This window comes from Oenanthe melanoleuca, chromosome 5 (assembly GCF_029582105.1).
Source record: "Oenanthe melanoleuca isolate GR-GAL-2019-014 chromosome 5, OMel1.0, whole genome shotgun sequence".
Classification (NCBI taxonomy): domain Eukaryota; kingdom Metazoa; phylum Chordata; class Aves; order Passeriformes; family Muscicapidae; genus Oenanthe; species Oenanthe melanoleuca.
This window is the reverse complement of record NC_079339.1, coordinates 29,391,541-29,411,173: the sequence shown is the minus strand read 5'-3', so window position 1 is coordinate 29,411,173 and position 19,633 is coordinate 29,391,541. Positions and strand designations below refer to the sequence as shown.

Below are 19,633 nucleotides of genomic sequence, written 5' to 3'. Positions count from 1 at the left end.
CCCATAGCTCTGCCCACATATATCACCTCGACTTCAGTGAGAGTCATGGAATGCTGGCAGTACAGCAAAGGCTATTTCTGAACAACAGCACTCTCTGAAACATTAATACTGGTTTACTTCATCAGGAGAAGATTTGACAAATCTATTAAACAGATTTGTCATGGCGGCTAAAGTTCAAAAATACAATAAACATCTAAGATTGTATTTAGACACAAAAGGGGTTCTGTTTCAAGGCATTCAGGAGGAACAAGAGGTCACTGCAGTGTTCAAGGATCAGGCTGCTTTACTAAGAGCCTGCTTATGTGGATTTAGGATATTAGGTTGAGAATCTTGGTTTATATACCAAGGGCTCACTGAAAATTGAGTGGACTTTTAGGTGCTTTGGAGCTTCTTCGGGAAAATAAATTTTTAGCAAAAGAAGTTACTGTAAGATTTGTAAAAGTCTCCTTGTAATCCTATGTTACACTTAAAAGTTGTGCTGATCTGTAGAACTCCTGAGAGGTGAGTTTGTTAGGTGAGAAATTTTAAGTGGTAGTTGTTTAGTCTGAAATTCTGAGGAATGTGGTTTTAAAATTCTGCTTCCTCCTCCCATGCAACACCTGGTTTGTCATTTTCTAGCTGCTTATATTGGCCAGCTCGCTCGGTGGTGGTTTTTTGCTCTGCTAAATTCTGTGAAATTCTTTCAGGATCCTTTTTAGACATCCCTTTGTTTTACTTCCCCGAGGGCAGGTAATATATCAGAGCCAGCTCTGTTTAACTAATGTCTCACAGGTAGGGAGGGTGGAAAAAAAAAAAAAAAAACAGGGTAGGGAGACTGCGTCACATTGGAGGAGTGGAGCAAGAAAAATGAGCTTTCTTAAACAAATCATGTGCAGAGGGACAGGCTGCCAGGGCTCAGGCAATTCTCTGCGGGAGCTCTGCTCTGTTACCTGCTGACCGCGATGGAGGAAGAAGCTGGAGTGCTGAAGGAGGGCTTCCTCGTCAAACGGGTGAGTGCTGCGGTTCCCGTCCGTGCGGCTCTGCTCGGCATGGAGCGGGGCTGGGGCGAGCAGGGCTGGCGGCAGGGGAGCCCGCTGGGGCGGGGTGCTGCTCCTGCCGAGGAGCTCCTCCGATGGGCGCTGATCCTCCCGGGCAGCTGCGTGACCTGAGCGCTCGCTACCCGCCCGCACTGCCTGCGCTGGCATTTCTGTAGGGGAAGGGGAATTAGCCGGCAGCATTGCTCAGCTGTTGGAAAGCCGGGATGTCTGCACCTCGTACACCCCGGCAGCAGCGGGGGGGACCACGAGAGGATGGAGGGACAGGAGAAGTTCTGGCAGGCGGTTAAGATCGCTTGTGCCTGCTTCAGTGACATGGCTGTGCAGGGTTTCCCACTGCATGTGAGAGAATGGAGAGCAGACGATACTTTTTGAAGGGGATCAGAGCAATGTAAACTCAAAAATGCGTTTGAAATTACTTCATTTTCCCATACTTCTCAGGCACTGCTGTTAAAAAAATTTAGCCAAAATGTGGTGAAAAGAGCTGAACGATTTCAACTTTCCCAATACTTCTCCCTGTAGGACTATGTCAATCATTGCTGGAACACAAGGAGGCAATTTAGCAAGGGGTATAGACTGCATTTAGTACCCTGTCTCAATGATTAATATGGTCCTTGATTGCATAGAAAAAATGTGATTGAGACTTGTTCAAAGGTTTGCCACGCCTAGGGAAATGCTTTTCTACAGTACGTGGCAGTGTTTCTGGTGCTAACATGAAGGTAATCCTGGTCAGGAGTTTTCCTGGCTGGGCTCCTGGCCATATGAAGTTCTGTGTGGAAAAGGGGCTATTGTCCATCCTGCCTTCTGCAGCAAGGGCAGAGCAATTCCAGCTCCGTCTCCTCTCTAGGCTACAGCTGTACTTTTTGGCTCTTAAGTGACTACTGACTTCAAATGGGAAGCCAAGGCACCAAGTGTGTGAGAGGAACAGGTTATTGGCAGCACACAGAGCTGTGACTGCCACAGTCTGTACAACACCACCCAAATACACAGCTTGACAGGAAGGGAGCTAAGGAAACTGAGGGACAAGGGAACCAGGGATCCACAGAGAAAAAGGGAGAAAGGGATGGGATCAGGTAAGGAAAACTGCTTTCATAAGAAGTGAACAGAAGCAAGGAGATTATCTAAATGCATTATAAATGGCAGAATTGTGTACAGTAATGCATTATAAATATAAAATGAATGTGTGGAATTCAGGTAAAGATAAATAAAAAAAAGGTAAGACAACCTCCTGATAAAAGAGAACATTTTCCAGAAGGAAAGAATAGAGCCATAGCAAAGAACATACAGGAAAAATGGCCAAGTAACTTTACAAGAGGTGGAAAAAAAAACAAAACAGGAATGTAAAGGGAAGGAGAGAACAAACCCAAGATAGGTAAATTGTATTTAGTATGGACTAGAAGACATAGGATCTGTAGTGCCCTGGATTTTAGAGACTTGTTGCTCCACCTTTATTTGGCGATTGCTGGGTTTCCCCTTTATTTACAGAGAACTAATGAGCTTTGATTCATGCCACAACTGGACCTTACATGTTTCTTTCTTCTAGCCATGCCCACCCAATCCCAGGTGTCAGAGTTTCCTTTACCCCTGCTTTGCCTGCTGGCTGTAACGCTCCATCCCCTGTAGAAACACATGTCAGCTTCTTGTGCAGCAAAGCTGGACCAGACACCATCAGACAGGACTGAGCTTGCCAGTGCCAGCCCTCACTGGCTTTGCTGTCCTTTAACCAGACTAAAGAGAGCTGGGGGCTGTTTACAGAGGAAAAATAGGAGGATTTGTCTGTGTTATATAATCCATGAAGCATTCAACAGCAGTCTTTATTCAGTCTTTTGTCATTAAAAAAGTATATTTCCTTTACAGGAAACAGGAGTACAGGGAATAGCCCAGGAGATTGGAGGCAGATGGGTTTAAAATTAACTTCTCATTAGCAGTAAGTGGGAGATGTAAGGAAAAGGCAATTCACCCAGTAAAGCGCTTGCAAAACCACTTGGCACCTAGAGCCACATCAAAATGAAAAAGGCACCACCCAGAGTCACCAGAGAGGAGGAGCTGGTTGCCAAGAACCCTCACACATTTTAGATTTAGCCCTGTTGCTGCCTGTGCTGTCAGCAGACAGGTGTGCACCTACATCAGCTCTTTGGGATAATTCATGTGAACTTTTACAAGAAACAATTATTGCCAGCAAAGAAGTTCTCCTGGCTGAAGAAAGAACACAGCACTTTTCTATTCCTCTATGATTTTATAGTGGTGGAATTGTGCTATTTTGTTACTTAAAATGTGTATTTCAGGATATGGGAATCCTTAAAATCAGAGGGTTTGGGAAAGCTGCTAAAAAGCAGGCCTCAGAAACAGCAGAACTGCATTTAGAACTAAGCAGTAGTCATGTGATTTGTCAGCAAAAATGTTATATGAGATGTAGAAAGCAAGGACAAATACAACAATGCTCTGTGTATTAGCACTTGGCTAGAATTACTCCCTGAGCTGCAGGAAAGTATATCTAGCAAGATATTAGGAAGGTCTAAGCTTAATAATGGAGCTCTGTGCATTCTATTGTAAGGCTTACAAGCAAGTATTGTATTCAAAATAAGCAAGCATTGTTTAACCAAAGGTATGTGTACTCATAGTGGTTGGATAGAACTACTGTCAATATGCTTTTGCTTTTTGTGCTTGGTCAAAAAACTTTCAAAGTGTCTTGTAACACACAGAACAGAGTTCTGTGGCTGCTGCTGAGGATGTGAGCTGCTGTCATCTTCCCACTGTCTCAACCTTGTAATGAGACTGATTCTGGGAAATAAAGCAGCTTGAGGTGTGTTCCACAGCAGTCCTGTCCTGTTTGTGATTCTGTGCAAACCCATGGCCAGCATTACAGGGAGAACAGCACTCACAATGACTTCTTGTGCTTCTTTTTGTACAAGAAGCCAAGAAGAAAATATGGTCATTTCTCAGTGCTTGTGTTAAAATCAGCTCTGTGGATTTCCTCCCCTCCAGGGGCATGTTGTTCGTAACTGGAAAGTGAGATGGTTCGTTCTGCTTCAGGATAAGCTGCTGTATTACAAAATTGAAGGAGGCAAGAAGGAGCCTTCTCCAAAGGGAAGGATCCTTTTGGATGGCTGCACTATTACTTGTCCATGCCTGGAATATGAGAACAGACCGGTATGACTGGAAAAATATATCTCTTCTCTATGTCACTCATTTTATAACTTCTTCCTATCTTTTCCTCTCCTCCTGGCTTCTTTGCTTACTGCCACCATTCCACTGGGGTGCTTCCAGAATCAGGTCCAGCCAAAAGCAAGCTGCCACTAGCTATGTAACCAGGACAAGCACTGAATTCCCTGATTGTGTCTTTGCTCTTCTCTGTGCCCAAATGCAGTCAGCTACTAACAAAAAAAAAAACAAAACCAACCACTACTACTGTACACACAGTGAAGAGAAAAATGTAAATGCATTAGCCCAACAGTGTGTGGACAGAGGACACAAACAGCCTAATAAAATCTGAGGAGGACGGGAGAAAAGGAAATATCATCTGTGGTAGCTGTCTTAAAGCCTGGCTATCCGTGGGGTGCTCCCAGGCAGCCAGATCAGACTCTTTTCCCCTTCACAATGGGATAGTGTTGCTGTAGAAAGTTTTCTGGAAGAAAACATGCCTTCTGTGTTTCTCTGCTCTCCCACAGGTAGCAGCAATGCAGATTTCCTCTGTGTGGGGTATCTGTGGTCTGCTCTGGTCTGCTCTCTTCTAAGTATCAGGAGCTCCATGCATGTAAACCATATTTATAAGTGAAAACCCAGGGATCTGAGTGGGATAGAAGAGCCAAAAAACCCAAAACCAACAAACATACAAACCACCAAAAACAACCCAGATTTGTGCCCACCATCCTTCTGAACAAGAATCACTCTGAACTGCTTGGGTGGGATGCACTGTCAGATTTATTTGTGTCATTTTATTTATCACTCAACTAGTGCTAAAAAAAGCAAAATGAAAGAGGAAAGAAATAGCTAAACGATGTTATTGCTTTGTCTTTCTTTCTCCACAGCTACTCATCAAACTAAAGACAAAAACCAATACAGACTATTTCCTTGAATGTTGCTCCAGGGAGGAACGTGACTCCTGGGCTTTGGACATCACTGGAGCTATTCATGCTGGTCATCCAGTACAGGTACAAGAACTTCACAAAATGAAGAACTCTTTCAAACTGCTAGAAAATATCAGCCTCCAGTAAGTGTATATGATTTCTCCTTCTGTTGTTGCTGTAGTTTACAAATCACCTGAGTTGATGGGTGGGGAGGGTCAAGGGAAGCTCTTTCCTGCACAGATCTGCTCCTGTGTGGCCAGGAACCTCTAAACTGGCTGCCCTGTCCTAGGTTTGCACATACTTTAGCCAGAGAATGCACTTTTTCATGACCATCATCTTTTGGGAGTATGTGGGTTCTGCACTGGCACCTCACTGCTGCCTCGAATACCTTCCTAGTCAGCTGCAAATGTTCTCACTGGGGAGATGCGTTACCTCAAAAGATGTAACATCAGGGAACACTGGGTGGTAACTTTGTGCCCTGTTGCTGCTTTCAAAGATGATATTTGGAATCTAGACTAGGATTTTTAGGGTGCATCATCTTAAATAAGAGGAAATAGAGACCAGTTAAGAAACAAGAAAATTACATTAATTTGATTTGTGTTGAACAGGTAAATTGGGCTGACTATAGATCAGTTTGCAGTGCTTTAAATTGAAAGATACTTTGTGAGGCATCTTGTTTAGTGCTGCTATTGGAAGAATAAAGTTTCCCTGGAATGTACTTCGGACAGTACTCCTGGGGGAGTACCTGGGAATACTTCCCATCATCATGTGGGTAATCATGAGGACATCCCAGGCACTGACAGATTTCTGCCTGCCTCTCTCATCTGCTGATGCTGTGCTGTGCTCTCATTTGCAGCAACATAGTGGAGAGAATGTATGACAGCAGTACTGGAATTAAGCTGACCCGCAACTTGGATCAAGGAAACAGATATAAAGAGACCTTCACAGGTACACCTACTGCAGGCAAAGAGCCACCTCCCATCTGATATGTCACATTGCAGGGACAAGGGAGCTACTCTGCTGCCTTCAGAGTGGAACCTGGCAGTGCAGCCAAGCTCTTCACCACCTTTCTCTCTTGCTCTTTGGATATATGAAAGCACACTTAGAATCCCACACTTTTGATCAACTTTGCGCTTCTCTGACAGTCTTTGGGATGGTGCCAAAATGCTTCAGCAAGTGAAAACCTGTGTGGCAGGAGACCATCTGCCTTTCCTCAGAAGAGCACACTGCCTTGGTATGAGAGCTGCCTTTCTTCCTGCAGGTTCTGCCCTGGTGGACTGGCTCATCTCCAACAGCTTTGCCGTGTCACGCTTCGAGGCCGTCACCTTGGCGTCCATGCTGATGGATGAGAACTTCATCAGGCCCGTGGGGGTGCGCAGCACCGAGGCCACGCGCTCCAGCGACCCCTCGGAGAAGTTCCTGGACGACTCCACCGCCCTGTACATGTTTGTAAGTGGTGCAGCTGCCAACAGAGGCACGTCTCTGGCCCTCCTCACTTCATTTGGGGTAGAGGTGCACAGCATGAGCCACAGGCAAATGTGCAGGCTGAGAAAGTAAATGCAGAAGGAGCAGCTCTGGTCCTTTAGTAACCCTAAAACTGGTGCTTTTGCTGGAGCCAAATAGCTACATGGATATGGAGGGATCTACAAATTACATAATTAGGCATTAAAAGAGGTGTGTCCCTGGAGTGCAGTGCTGTGTCTGCATGTTTTGGAGGCAGTGTTGTTGTTGTGCTACAGCTCAAGGCCACAGCACGTACACCCAGCATGTACAGATTTACAGCTCTAATTTGTTGACTGTGAATCTTGGTCATACAAGGCTGAGCGTCAGAGTATGGAGTAGAATTTACTCTATGGAGTAGAATTTACTCAGGAAATATAAGCTAAAAACAGCTCAGGAAAAGAAAATTGAAAGTAAAATTTTTTGCTTAAAAGTCTTTTTAGATTAAAAAGAAAAGTGGAACTGTCTTTTCCCTATTTGCAGGCTGAGAGCAGTAAGAAAAATACCAGTTCCAAGGAAGAGGTGCATTTTAACATTTCTGAATTAAGTGGCACAATTGTGAAGCAAGGATTCTTAGTGAAACAGGTAAGCACAGTCTTGGAACCTGCCCTGGGAAACAAGAAAACATACAGCTCTTAGGGTTCCTAAGAGCAAATGTGAGTAAATGAGAGTAAATGTGACTTACACAAAGATGGCTGGACAGATGTGCCCAGCAGAACTAACTTGCCTGTCAGTACTTGAGGTCTTGCAGTTAAGAGTATCCAGTTATAAAGAAGTGAACTATGGAACTTGCTCAGGCAGGATTAGCTGGATATTCTGTACATAATGAGCATAAACTGAAGGGTACAAAACAGCACCAAAAGCAGAAGTACCACAAACTCCAAATCCTACTAGAGGTGTTACATTCACTTCCAAAAATTTGGTTTCACCTATCCCACCCAGGTAGTGTGAACAGTGATTGATGTTTTGCTGTCCACAGACAAATTTCAAAGCTGAGTAGTTTGACCTTTGTATGAAGTGGACATTTACCTGTGGTCAGTCACTCAAGTACACATGGGTGTTTTGGTGGTGGTAAAACATATTTTTTTGGGGCACAAGTTGACAATGACTGTTTCCAAGATCTGACCCTTGATCTGCAAGACATAGTTTCCAATGCTTGCTATGAACAAGATGAGAGTCAATCAATCTTTCAAAGCATAACACAGCTACCTGCAAATGGAACCCTACCTGCACTGTGTGGCCATACTCTTACTCTGAAGCCTTGCACCCAGAGCCCAGATTTTAGTGTTGGGCAAACTGGATCACCAGATGCTTCCCAACCCTCCCTCCTCCAGCTGCCAGGGTGCCATGAGGGTTGGCAGGGTGCTGTGGGGTCCCCATGGGCTGGCAGGGCAGCCTCTCATCACCACAGGACATGAGAGCTCCCCAGAAGCTTCTGCCCATGGTCAGCAACAGCCAGGGACAGCCCCCAGCAGCCCCAGCCCTGGGCTGGCCCTGAGCCCCAGCACCAAACCTCCAGGAGAGGGGATGCTCATAGGGCCTGGCACAAGCCTGGCAGCAGTAAGAGGGTGTGGGAATCCTTAAAATCAGAGGGTTTGGGAAAGCTGCTAAAAAGCAGGCCTCAGAAACAGCAGAACTGCATAAAGAGCTAAGCAGTAGTCATATGATTTGCCAGCAAAAAAGTTATATGAGATGTAGAAAGCAAGGACAAATACAACAATGCTCTGTGTATTAGTACTTGGCTAGAATTACTCCCAGAGCTGCAGGAAAGTATATCTAGCAAGATATTAGGAAGGTCTAAGCTTAATAATGGAGCTCTGTGCATTCTATTTTAAGGCTTGCAAGCAGGTATTGTATTCAAAATAAGCAAGCATTGTTTAACCAAAGGTATGTGTACTCATAGTGGTTGGATAGAACTACTGTCAATATGCTTTTGCTTTTTTGTGCTTGGTCAAAAAAGTTCCAAAGTGTGTTGTAACAGAGTTCTGTGGCTGCTGCTGAGGATGTGAGCTGCTGTCATCTTCCCACTGTCCCAACCTTGTGATGAGACTGATGCTGGGAAATAAAGCAGCTCGAGGTGTGTTCCACAGCAGTCCTGTCCTGTTTGTGATTCTGTGCAAACCCATGGCCAGCATTAAGAGGGCTGTGGTGAAAGAGGAAAGAACTGCAAAAGGACCTGATATAACCCCTTTGGAGCATGGGGTTTTAATCTGAAACCCATATTTAATCTGAAATTAAAAGCGGGAATGAGGGATATAACATTTGTTCCTGTCACTCTGCTTTCTTAGTTCTCAGCACAGGGAAGGAAGAGAGAAAGGAATTGTCAACATATAAAGAAGAAAGATAAACAGAAGGTCATGGGAATTACCAAGATGTTTTTAGAAATATTTTTCTCTGTTGGGTCCAAATCCTCTTTTTTTTTGGTATCTATTTATGTCTCCCCTACAGCCTGTAGGAAAATGGTCATTTCAGGAGGCAGTAATTTTAATTCTTCCATTTTGCAGGGGCACAAGAGGAAAAACTGGAAGGTGAGAAAATTTGTTTTGAGAGCTGATCCTGCTTTTTTGCACTACTATGATCCCACCAAGGTAAGTGAGTGGCAAGTTAACATCCCCAGAAATCCTTTTAGAGACATAAACATTACAATGAAGATACAATTACGCTGTAAATGTTTCCATCACTCTGGGCTCCTCTATCCATTTCCAGGAATTAGACCTCTCTGTCCTTACCCTAGGAGGTTGTTCTTGTAGGCTGTTCTGTGGTTTTTCCCAGTGAGATTCCTTTCCCTTAGCTGAGCAGTCTCCTTGGGATTGGTCTTTTGCTGTACCCTCACAGTCTGGGACTGTGGTCCTGCAGGGTTTCTTCCTAGGCTGTGATCTTTCTGGGTTGAAATCCCACCATACTGGTGGCATCATACTGGTACTGGGATTTTTTACATCCTTATTCCAGCATTGAATAGCTCTTCTCAATGCCAAGGTATTTATAGGAATTTCTACTACTCAGTTTTAAACCTTCTTATGAAAAGTAGAATTAATGTTCATTAAGAACATGTATAGAAATGCTTTATGTGACTTTTAAAGAGAGTAGAAACAATATACCAGTGAAAAGAGCTTATGGAGCCAGTTCATTTTTTGTTTCCTGTTCCTTCATGGGTTTTTTTTCACTGCAACTTATCCTTGTAAGGCTGTAAGCTGAAACTGCAGAACCTGAAAGCAAGAAACAAGAGTGCCAGCCAGCTAGGGAAAAGAGCCAGATTTTTCCCATATAGTCTCAGTGAAAAGCAGCAAGCTGAATACTTACAGAAATATATACAATTCAGTTTGTTGCTATTGGTAAAACCATACATACATTTGAAGTGTGATTGCCTACCCTTGTACTGATCTACACCATGTCCAGCTGCATCAGAGAAACATCTTGGATAGAAAAAATATAGTAATGAATTTAATTACATGTTCTAATTGATTTCTCTTGTGACATAGATGTTTCATGCCTGGAAAAACCGGCATTGTCCCCAGCTTCATAGAAGTAATGTATGTGCTCTGGGAAATTATATTTTTGAGCTATGCCTTGTTTCCTTTTTCTTTGCAGGAAGATAACAAACCAGTAGGTGGATTCTCTCTTCGTGGGTGTCTTGTCTCAGCTCTGGAGGACAACGGAGTCCCAGCAGGTGGGCACAAGCCTCTAAACTTTCATACATTTATATTTATGCTGTAGAAATACAGACTTTGGGGGTGGGTTTGTATATATAGTTGCTTGTATGCACAAGTGGGCAGACTTTCCACTCCCTTTGCAAGCAAGGGAAGAGGCAAAAATCCCTGTTCTGCTGCGTTGTCCACACCAAAGAGGACTTTTGTTAGCATTACTTCCACATATCTTAGGTGTTCTCTTCATATATACTTTTCTTAGTCGTATGACCTCTGACACAGTCCTAAGACTGATTAATACCCTAGAGTTAACAGACATATAGAAAATACATTCTTTTTTGGGTATTATTTAACTCAAAGTGTTGAGCCATCCTCTGGTGCCATCCATTTCTGTGTCCTTTCAACTTATGCAATTACCTTTTCCTTTCTGACCTCCTAGAACCCAAATGTGGGAGACACATAAATACAGCAATAAAAAACCAGTTCTGCTGAAGCACAGACTTAGCTCAGGCATTTGTCTAGAACCTCAACCTCACAGATAAGTGTTTCTGCTATTAAAACAATTTATTTTATGACAGTAAGCACAATGTGTAGATATCAAACACAGAACATCTTTCTAAAGGGAAGGTCTGAAAAAGCTTTGGTCTGGGGGCAGTAGAGCTCCTTGCTAAGAGAAACCCAGCTATGGGCAGGAGAAAATCTAATCTAGCATGCAAACTGGTAGGGGTTCATCATTCCAGTGTATAACTCAAGTAATAGTTTCTACCTAAACAGAGACTATTTTAGATATGTTGTAGAGTGCACCATAGTTCAAACAGTCTATGGCAGGAATGTCTATATTTACTTGGAATTACAGAATCAACAAATGGTTTGGGTTGGAAGGGACCCCAAAGATCACCTAGTTTCAACCTCCCTGCCACAGACAGGGTCAACTTCAACTTAAACTATTTGCTCAAAGCCCTATCCAGCTTGGCCTTGAACATTCCCAGGGGGTTTCAAGAGGGAAATCAAAGACACAAAAGCTTAAGATGTCTTATCTGTAATAAAAAGGAAAGATTTAATTCCCTAATTCACAAAATTCAAATTCTTCCCTACAAAGCTTCATATCTTCCAGAAAGATGTTCTCTGTGCACCCTCCTGATCTGTCGGATTTTTTTTTTCTCTGCAGGAGTGAAGGGCAATGTGCAAGGCAACCTTTTCAAAATCATCACCAAGAATGACATTCATTATTACATCCAGGCCAGCTCCAAGGCAGAGCGAGTGCAGTGGATTGAGGCAATCAAACCACTGACATGAGTAATGTGGACTCCATGCCAAATGACAAACCACATTTATGACCCAGTTCCTGCTTTCATTATCTGTGAGTTTTGTTTTTCCCTTGATAGTCTATTTTCATTATCTGAATTACCATAACACCTACCAGTTCTTAGTGGACCATGCAGACCAAATCATGTAGATCCAGAATAATTCCCCCACCTTGAATTTACTATCTAACCAAGACCAAACCAGGTGGATCCAGACAAATGGGGCTTTACAAAGAAACGACGAGATACTCCAAGATGGAAGATAAGGACCAAGTATTCAGTCTGTGTCTGACACATCCAGGTTGTGCTTTATCTTAAAGCAGAATTGTTTTGCTCCTTTCCCCTTTATAAAGGGGCTCATAAACTTAGTAAAGACTGAAACATCTAAGTCATGAAAGGTGCTGGTGTCTGAGGCTGCCTTTCTTGGTATACCACACAAATCTTGCTCTAAGCCACAACCCAGCTGCCAGGGTAATATGCATTGCAAAACATGCAAGGGGTCTGTCTGTCCATCCATCTGCTCTACTATTTAGTTCTCCGTTAGACTGGAAAAGAACAAAGGGTCTTGCTCTCCACCATATAGGTTACTCTTATGCTGGTAATGTCCCACATCAGAACAGGATCCTGAGTATTAAATCAGACCAGTGGAACTTCCAGGTAATTTCTGGTGCTGAATATATTGAAAGAAATCCCTCAGCCATAAAACCAAGACTTTTTCTTCTGATTATTACTGTAAGTCCATTTATGTTCTGCACTGTTTGGACAGAGAACTATAGTAGCAGTCCTCCCTATTGCTGTTTCTATCTTAAGTCATTATTTTTTCCATTATTTGCCTACTAAGCTTGTCTTTGACATCATTAAATATAAAAAAAAATCCCAAACCAGTGCATTTTAATATCCCATGCTTTTTAGAGATGTTATTTTTCTCAAAGGGCAGTTTGAGTATATGAAAAATTATGGTTTCATACACTGTGATTTTAGATTTATAAATAAACTGAGACACCAGAGGGTAAAATGGAATGTAGGATATTATTCAAACACCTGATCAGCCTGCTGATACACTCTTTTCATAAAATTCCTTGTTTTATCTGAGGACAGCCAGATTCTGCAGAGCCTTCAAAAAGAAGCATGCTTGATATCTTCCCTGAAGTCATAGGGGAATTTGATAACCCTCTATCTACAGTCTCATTTCTGTACAAATGTTTTGTTCTCTGAGTTGAGCACTGAAAATAAGTCCCTTCATCACCAAAGGCAGAATATGATACATGCTTTTTTATTTATTTATTTAAATAGCTATGTATTTAGGATTTTCCTAAAAAGCTACAGCAATGAAATAACAGCACAATACTTACATGCGTTCAAATATTTAAGAGAGCTCATAAAAAAGTTTGCCAGCAAAGCTGCAGTTTTAGAACAAGAACAAGAACAAGAATGGGCAGTGCAGTTTCAGCTACAGATACCATTTCCTAGGGCTGGTCCAGAGAAGACTGTGAAATCCACAGCTGTCAAAACCTTTCACTTCTGGAAAAGCTGCCTGGAAGAGACAGGGTAAGTCAAATAAGGCATTTATTGCTCTCTGCTGGGGAACTCAGATGGTTTTGTGCTGAATGAGCAGAGCTTCCAGAAAAAGCAATTCCCTCCTGATAACATGGGCCTTGCTGGGGCCCATCAGAACCCCTTATTCATTTAAAAGAAAATTTCCTGCTTCTCTTTTCTCAGACCCACCACCTTCATAATGCCCACTTCTAGTCACAAGGCTTACAACAGCCGCCCACCACAGAGGAGTGAGCTCTGCCACCTGGCATACCTGAGGGGTAAGAAGCCATAAAGATGTGACATACTGCATAGCAGCATAAATCTTGCAGTTTGGGAAGCCAGAAGTGTATCTCAGCAAAGGCTTTGAGATTTATCCAGACCAGCCATAGCTCTGCAATTGCTGAGTGTATATGGGGGAAAAAAGTGTGTATCTCAAACACATCAGTGAATTAAAAAGATACGGTTCCCATTCTCCAGAATCAGCTGGGGAAAAAGACAAAACATGTCTGAGACAAGAGCACATTTTCCTCTGTCCTCTGGTGATGTTGTGGTCTCCTTTTTTTCAAGCCACTTTGGTAAGCTTGATGTCCCCGGAGATCCGCAAAGCCTTCACCAGGTTCAGAGGCTGAATGCGGTGAGTGAAGTCACAGAGCTGCCGTCCGTCAAGCAACACTCGTATCTGCTGGTGTTCACATAAGAGCTCCATCTGCAGTGGAAAAGGACAGGGAAGAATGTTAGAGATCAGCAGCAGGGCTGATTTCAACAGCATAGACTTACAACTAAATATTATGGGGATAGCAAAGCACAAAGCTCTTCTGAAACGCCCCTAATAAATAACCTACCCTCTTCTGAGATGATACTGCAAAGCTCCAGTGGGTACTCTCACCATGATTAGAGAAAGGGATGCATCTTTCCCATCTGGGCTTGAACTGTTGCTGTCTGTCCCATACTAGTCTAGTTAACCTGGCAGTAATAGTGGCTGGCTGTTTGTGGTCATAAACATAGCCTTCAGCTTTTCTGCCCTCCTTTTCTCTACCCTATTCCTAGTGCCTGAAAAATCACCTTGAACGTGTCGCCTGCTGTGAATGGAAAGTAGGGAATAGTCTTCTCTTCTCTTCCCCATTTCCCAGCAATTCGTGCATTTCGGGTGATGGATTTCTCACTGAAGTTAACTGTAAATAACAGCCCAACGTCTTTGTTGGCATCCACCGGATCACAGAGCAGAGTCACTGAAAAGCTGAAAAAAAATATGTTAAATGACCGGAACTTTCAGAAATGTCAAAGGACATGGTGAACATGGCAGGTGCTTATAGATACTAGAGACATCTGTTGGTTTCATGTCAGACTGAAACAGAGGACTTCTACAGGCTTAGAAGCTGGAGAAGGGAAAAGACCCAGCTGGTCTTTGTTTCCTGCCCCTGTGTCCAGTAGAATACTTGTGATTTCTGATATTGCTTTCCCTCTGTATTGACTGAAATCAAACCCCTCAACATGTACTCATTTGTGTCCTAAAAGAGGTTATAGCATACTCTTCATCAGTAGAAGCAGTGGAGTTGATAGCTGTAGGTGCAAAAAAATGTAGTGATCATAGCTGCTGTTATCCAGATAAAAGAAAGCAATGAACCTCTACCTCCTGTGCCAAAACTGGTTTTTAAATGGTGTTGATTCCAACCCCCCCATAGACAACCAAAATTCAGGAATTGAATCAGATGAGAACGGCACCTCTTCCTGGAGGAGAAATGCCACTTGTGTGTTCACTCCAGTTCACTGGGCAAGGAGTAGACAATCTTGTCAGGGCAGTCAGAAAGGCCAAACAGTGAACTCCTCCCTGGCCTTTTAATCTGAGTGCAGGAAAATTAAATAATGCCATAAACTGCTAATCTGTTTGGCTTTCTTCCTTCAAAGAGCACATACCTCCACAAAAGTGTCTGAATTTAGAAGACAGGTAGGAGTATGTAAAACAGGGCGAAGCCCCCAGCAGTCCTTTCACCTACCTCTTGGGTTTGGAGTGTACCATGCCTATGATTGTGAGTTTCATGGTTGGTCTCAGGCCACCTTTAATTTCACCAACATATTGCTCCACCTGCAGGAAACAGTGAAAATGGCTGCAGTGGGTCATGCTGTGGGTAAAACAGCTTTAACAGCTGCTTTGATCACCTGATATAACTTGGGTTTATTTTTATATGTACAAAAGAACTTAAAAGTATTTCCAGCTCAAAGTACTTATGGCACTCTAATTACACAATAAATCTGGTAACAGATCTGTACCAGCAGATGAGAAGTTTTGTGGCAAAATGATGTGTGGCACAGACTCTGCTTGAACCTACTCTGTCCAGCCACCTCAGATCTGCTACCAGATTTTGGTGGGCTAGCTTGGCAGCATCAGGCCTTACACCAGGCCAGGCAGCCTCTGTCCTCCACTGCAAAAGCAGTGCAGATGCTGCCCTGCCACTGCATATTGACCACATCCTCACTGGCAATCCCAGCCCTTTTGTGACAGTGACTTTGAAAAGCCACAAGTTTTCAGAAGCAAAAAATGGCTTCTTGTTGGACCTACTTTTGTCCTGTTCACAGGGACCATAGTTGCAAGCTGCATCCAAAGATCTGAGCTACATTTGCTTTTTCTAAGCAGTTCTCTAACAGCTTTGATGGTCAGTGGAGGAACTAATACAGGCTATAGCTGACATAGAAATATTAGAGAGACCTTGTAAACAATTGATAGGGATGTTTCCACGCTTCATTTTCAGAAATGGCTTTAAGATGTAAATGTCAAAATACCATGCTGCAGAATGTAATCACTCCCCATGCAGATTCACTTAGAAAGAAGCTGCTATAAAACACTAAATGTTACTGGCAACTTGCATAACACTGATAATTTTCCAGGGCAATGCACAACAGACCCTGTTTGAGATAAAAAGAGCTTTATCGTTCCAGTGTTCCAAGGTAAAAATTCAGACAGTTTTGCTACAAGACCTGCACAATATATGTACACAAATTCAAGATAAAAAATGTTTTGCCTGTACCTCATTTTCTAATTTTATTATATTAGTTGTATCTTCTGCTAAGATGACCTTATGCAATTTATTTTCCCACTCTGATATTCACATCCAGCTACTTTTAAAGCTTTACAGATATATTAAAAAACCTCTAATTCCTAACAAGGTCAATGTTGGAAGAATGATTTTGAAATTTACCAGCAAAAATGACTAGTACTAATTGTTAATGCTGTAAATTTACTCTTGCAGGAGTGTGCAGGTGACTCCAGCAAGTACATATTGAACTTTGTAACAAAAGAAATGCATCAAGCACTTGATATGTCTTCAAATCAACAATCTGATTGTAGGGAGATACTTTAAACTGGATTAAGCAATTAGAAAGCGGGTAATAAGCATTAAAGATTTCAGGATAAATGAAATTCATGCTCATGAGGGTCTCACATCCCACTAAAGCTTCTTCTTTGCCTAGAGACAAGACACAAAATACTACCCCAAACTGAAAGTGCACATTGAGAAATTGTGCAGAGGTGCATCATAGTATGTACCGTCACTAAAGGCACAGGGTATCTGAACTCAATAGAGCAAATGGCGACCACATGGTCTTAACAGGTACAGCTCATCCAGCGTGGCTGGAGAAAATTCGGAGGCGTGACTGCTCACACACCATTTATCTGTGAGCACCTAGTTAACCGGACAGGTAAGAAATACCCAGGGAGCTGTAGGAATCAAAGGCAGGAACTCCTGCAAGCTTCTTGCAGAGTTCATTGGAGGGTCCCAGCATATGCACATGGGCACAGCTCCCATCCCGTATTTTCCATCCAGGAGCCCTGGGGACTGGCTCGGTCACTTACTTTGGCACACCTCTCCTCTGTCATCACCGCTCTCCCTCTCACGCCTGCCTCGCCGCTGCAGTCCCCGGAGGAGTTTTTGTTTTGTGTGTCAGGACAAAAGCAAACAAAAAGAGCGGAATAAAGGGAGGATGTTGAGGGGGGTCTTATCTGCGCCAAACACTCGCTGGACGCCACCCAGCCCAGCAACTGAGTCACGGCCCTCTGCGCCTTGTTCTTCTGGGGGAGCCTCGCAAATAACGCGGGGCGAGGGCAGGGAGATGCTCTGTACTACATATGCATACTTATATGTGTAATACAACAAACTCCACCTCATTTATTTATTGATACCAACTCTCTCCTCTCTCAAATGCATAACTACATATGTGTACATATATCCAACTTACAGCCTTATATATACACCTACATGTAGGTCTGTACACCCTACACATACACCTATATATGCTGTATACACTGTAGATATGTATATTATTTGTAATATGTATAGGGGTGTGTGTATGTATATATATATGTATGTGTGTATATATGTAGCAGAGTGAAGTATATGTACAGGGTTATGCAGCTATAAAGGGGATACACACACGTATGTAATCCTGCACGTGCACTTCTACAGGTGTATGTAGGTGTATTTACACGTATACAAGCACCCGAACCGCCCGCACCGAACCCGCCGTCTGAGCCGGCCCCGCTCCCTCACGGAACCCGGGTCCGCACAGGGGGCGGAGCTTCTGGCGGGAGCCAATCAGAGCCTCGCGAGGCACGAGCAAGGGGCGGGGCTGTCCCGCGGGGCGGGGAGCGGGCGCGGTTAGCGGGGCGGGGCTTGCTCTGCCCGGGCCCCCGCGGCGGCTTCAGGCGCCCCAAACAAACATGGCGGTTTATTTACATTCCGCCCCGGCTCGGCCAATGGGCGGGCGCCTTGGTCAGCTGAGGCGGCGCTCAAGATGGCGGCGGCGGGGGGCGGCGGTGCCGGGGCGGTGCTGTGGAGCCCAGCGCCGCCGGGGCCGCGCCCTGCCCCGCCAGGGAGCGCGGCATCGCCTTCGCGTGTGTCACCCCGTCCCGGATCATCCTCTCGTCCTGGGAAGATGTATTCTTTTGGGAACGAAGAAGCGGACTCTCTGGAGAGTCTCTTCGGGTTTTTCTGTGAGTGCGTACGGCGTGGGCACTGGGAGCTTGCCCAGGCCTGCGTGCCCCAGCTGAGCCAGTGGCACGGGGACGGCCCCGGGAAGGTGGAGGCCATTCTTGAGGCTCTGGTAGCTTGCCCCGTGGGGGTAAGGTAAGGTACTGCTCTGGTTCCGTAGACTTGAATGTGAGATGGGGAGGAGCAGTTAGCTTAGTGTTGGCTGTGGGGGACAGGTGGAATGAGGGAAGTCGCACCAGTGCTGAGGTGTCTTGTGATGCTGTTGTCTGAACTTTGATGCCTTATCACCGACCAAGCACGTGGCAGGCTGCCCATCCCACCGGGATAACGAGTTGTGTTCATTTGCGTACCTGACTTGGTGATTGATACAAGCTTAAAACTATTCGGAAGTATTTCAGAACTGATTTTGTTAGATTTTACTGAAGGGAGAGGACTGTGTCCTGAAATTCCATTTCTTTGACTCTGAGCTTCAGTTGATTTAGAAACGCAACACCAAGATCAGCAGTGTAGCTGTTTAAAATGTTATCATGTTTCCAATTCTTAAAAATCTCCTAATTTCTAAAGCTGCAGTTTTAAATAGTTCAAATTATGCTGTTGATTTCTTGTTTCTCTCACACTGTATTTTGGAATGGCATCGGTTTCACTCAATGCCAGTTACTTTTTATCTCTTACTTCGTATTTTTTCAGTCAGGCGTATATGAATGGTGACTTTCTAGCACTTCAGGGATCATTGGTATTCCTGCTGTCTAACCAGATGATCATACCTCTTCACATTAAAGTGTCTGTAACTTTGTTTCAGTAAAGGTTCTAGGAAACATTTTACACCGACAGCAGCTGTAGGAGTGTGGAGGAAGGTGTGGTCACGGTTAGATGAATATGGATAACAGCCACATGAGACATAAGAATTTTCAACCTCTTGGTCTTTAAAAACTGGATTATCACATTTAAAGGCTTTACTTAGTAGTGCTGAGATTTTTAAAGGACAGGAAACTATATTGTGCTTTCTCCTTTTCCTAGTCCCTTTGACAGTACTGAAGATGTTCATAACTGTGTAGGCTTTTGGGATGTTGAAGTACTCGAGCACGTGGAATGCTGATGGAAATTAGAAGGGTTCTTTGTTTAATTGGTACATTGCTTCACATTTAATTTGGATATAGAGCTGCATTAGGGCTGCTGTGACCTAAAATTTGGTTTCATTTTTTGGGTAGATATAGGCAGAACAGGAAATAGCACTTGTTTGGCAAGTGGTCACATTTCAGTGAAATCTGCTGAAGTGCTCAAAGAGAGCTGTACAGACTGAACTTTGGACCAGAACTAGATCTCTTTGTTTTGAGGAACTATGCCAGTAGTATTTAGCCAATCTAAAAGCAGTTATTTGTACAGCAGAAATCACTGAATTGATGTGCAAGAACACCAATATTCTGGTTTCTTTGAATTTTTTTTTTCCTTTGGCTACTTACTTGTCTTTGTTTTTATCTTATTTACTCAAAGAAATACAAAATCAAAATGACCTCTGTATCTTGGAGATACAGACAGCCTTGTATATTCCACTGTATATGCTTTTTG

At 43.6% G+C, this 19,633-nt stretch overlaps 3 protein-coding genes across 7 annotated transcripts in view; 2 read left to right on the top strand and 1 right to left on the bottom strand.

Annotated features, from left to right (window-relative positions):
- The first annotated feature begins 415 nt into the window (after positions 1–415).
- Positions 416–12,646, top strand: PLEK2 (pleckstrin 2). Its single transcript, XM_056493607.1, has 9 exons — positions 416–989; positions 4,020–4,184; positions 5,063–5,244; positions 5,958–6,049; positions 6,363–6,550; positions 7,085–7,186; positions 9,106–9,189; positions 10,190–10,268; positions 11,414–12,646. The coding sequence occupies exons 1-9, from the start codon at positions 942–944 to the stop codon at positions 11,539–11,541; spliced, it is 1,068 nt and encodes a 355-aa protein (XP_056349582.1). The 5' UTR covers positions 416–941; the 3' UTR covers positions 11,542–12,646.
- Positions 12,647–12,777: 131 nt separating this feature from the next.
- On the bottom strand, positions 12,778–17,623 carry LOC130254251 (galectin-related protein A-like). Of its 2 annotated transcripts, XM_056493610.1 has the most exons (4): positions 16,933–17,623; positions 15,080–15,168; positions 14,148–14,322; positions 12,778–13,791 (listed from the first exon to the last, which is right to left on the bottom strand). In XM_056493610.1, exons 1-4 carry the CDS (start codon positions 16,954–16,956, stop codon positions 13,648–13,650), a joined length of 432 nt encoding a protein of 143 aa, XP_056349585.1. In that variant the 5' UTR covers positions 16,957–17,623; the 3' UTR covers positions 12,778–13,647. The 2 variants fall into 2 exon arrangements, with proteins under 2 accessions (XP_056349585.1, XP_056349584.1); XM_056493609.1 differs by lacking the exon at positions 16,933–17,623 and having other exon boundaries at positions 15,080–16,468.
- Positions 17,624–17,873: 250 nt separating this feature from the next.
- Positions 17,874–19,633, top strand: part of ZFYVE26 (zinc finger FYVE-type containing 26) — a 47,538-nt gene continuing 45,778 nt past the window's right edge. For all 4 annotated transcript variants that reach the window (XM_056493798.1, XM_056493796.1, XM_056493797.1 and 1 more), the window contains exon 1: positions 17,874–18,202. In XM_056493798.1, the coding sequence (XP_056349773.1) occupies positions 18,012–18,202 (191 nt within the window). In that variant the 5' untranslated portion in view covers positions 17,874–18,011. The remainder of the gene's footprint in view (positions 18,203–19,633) is intronic.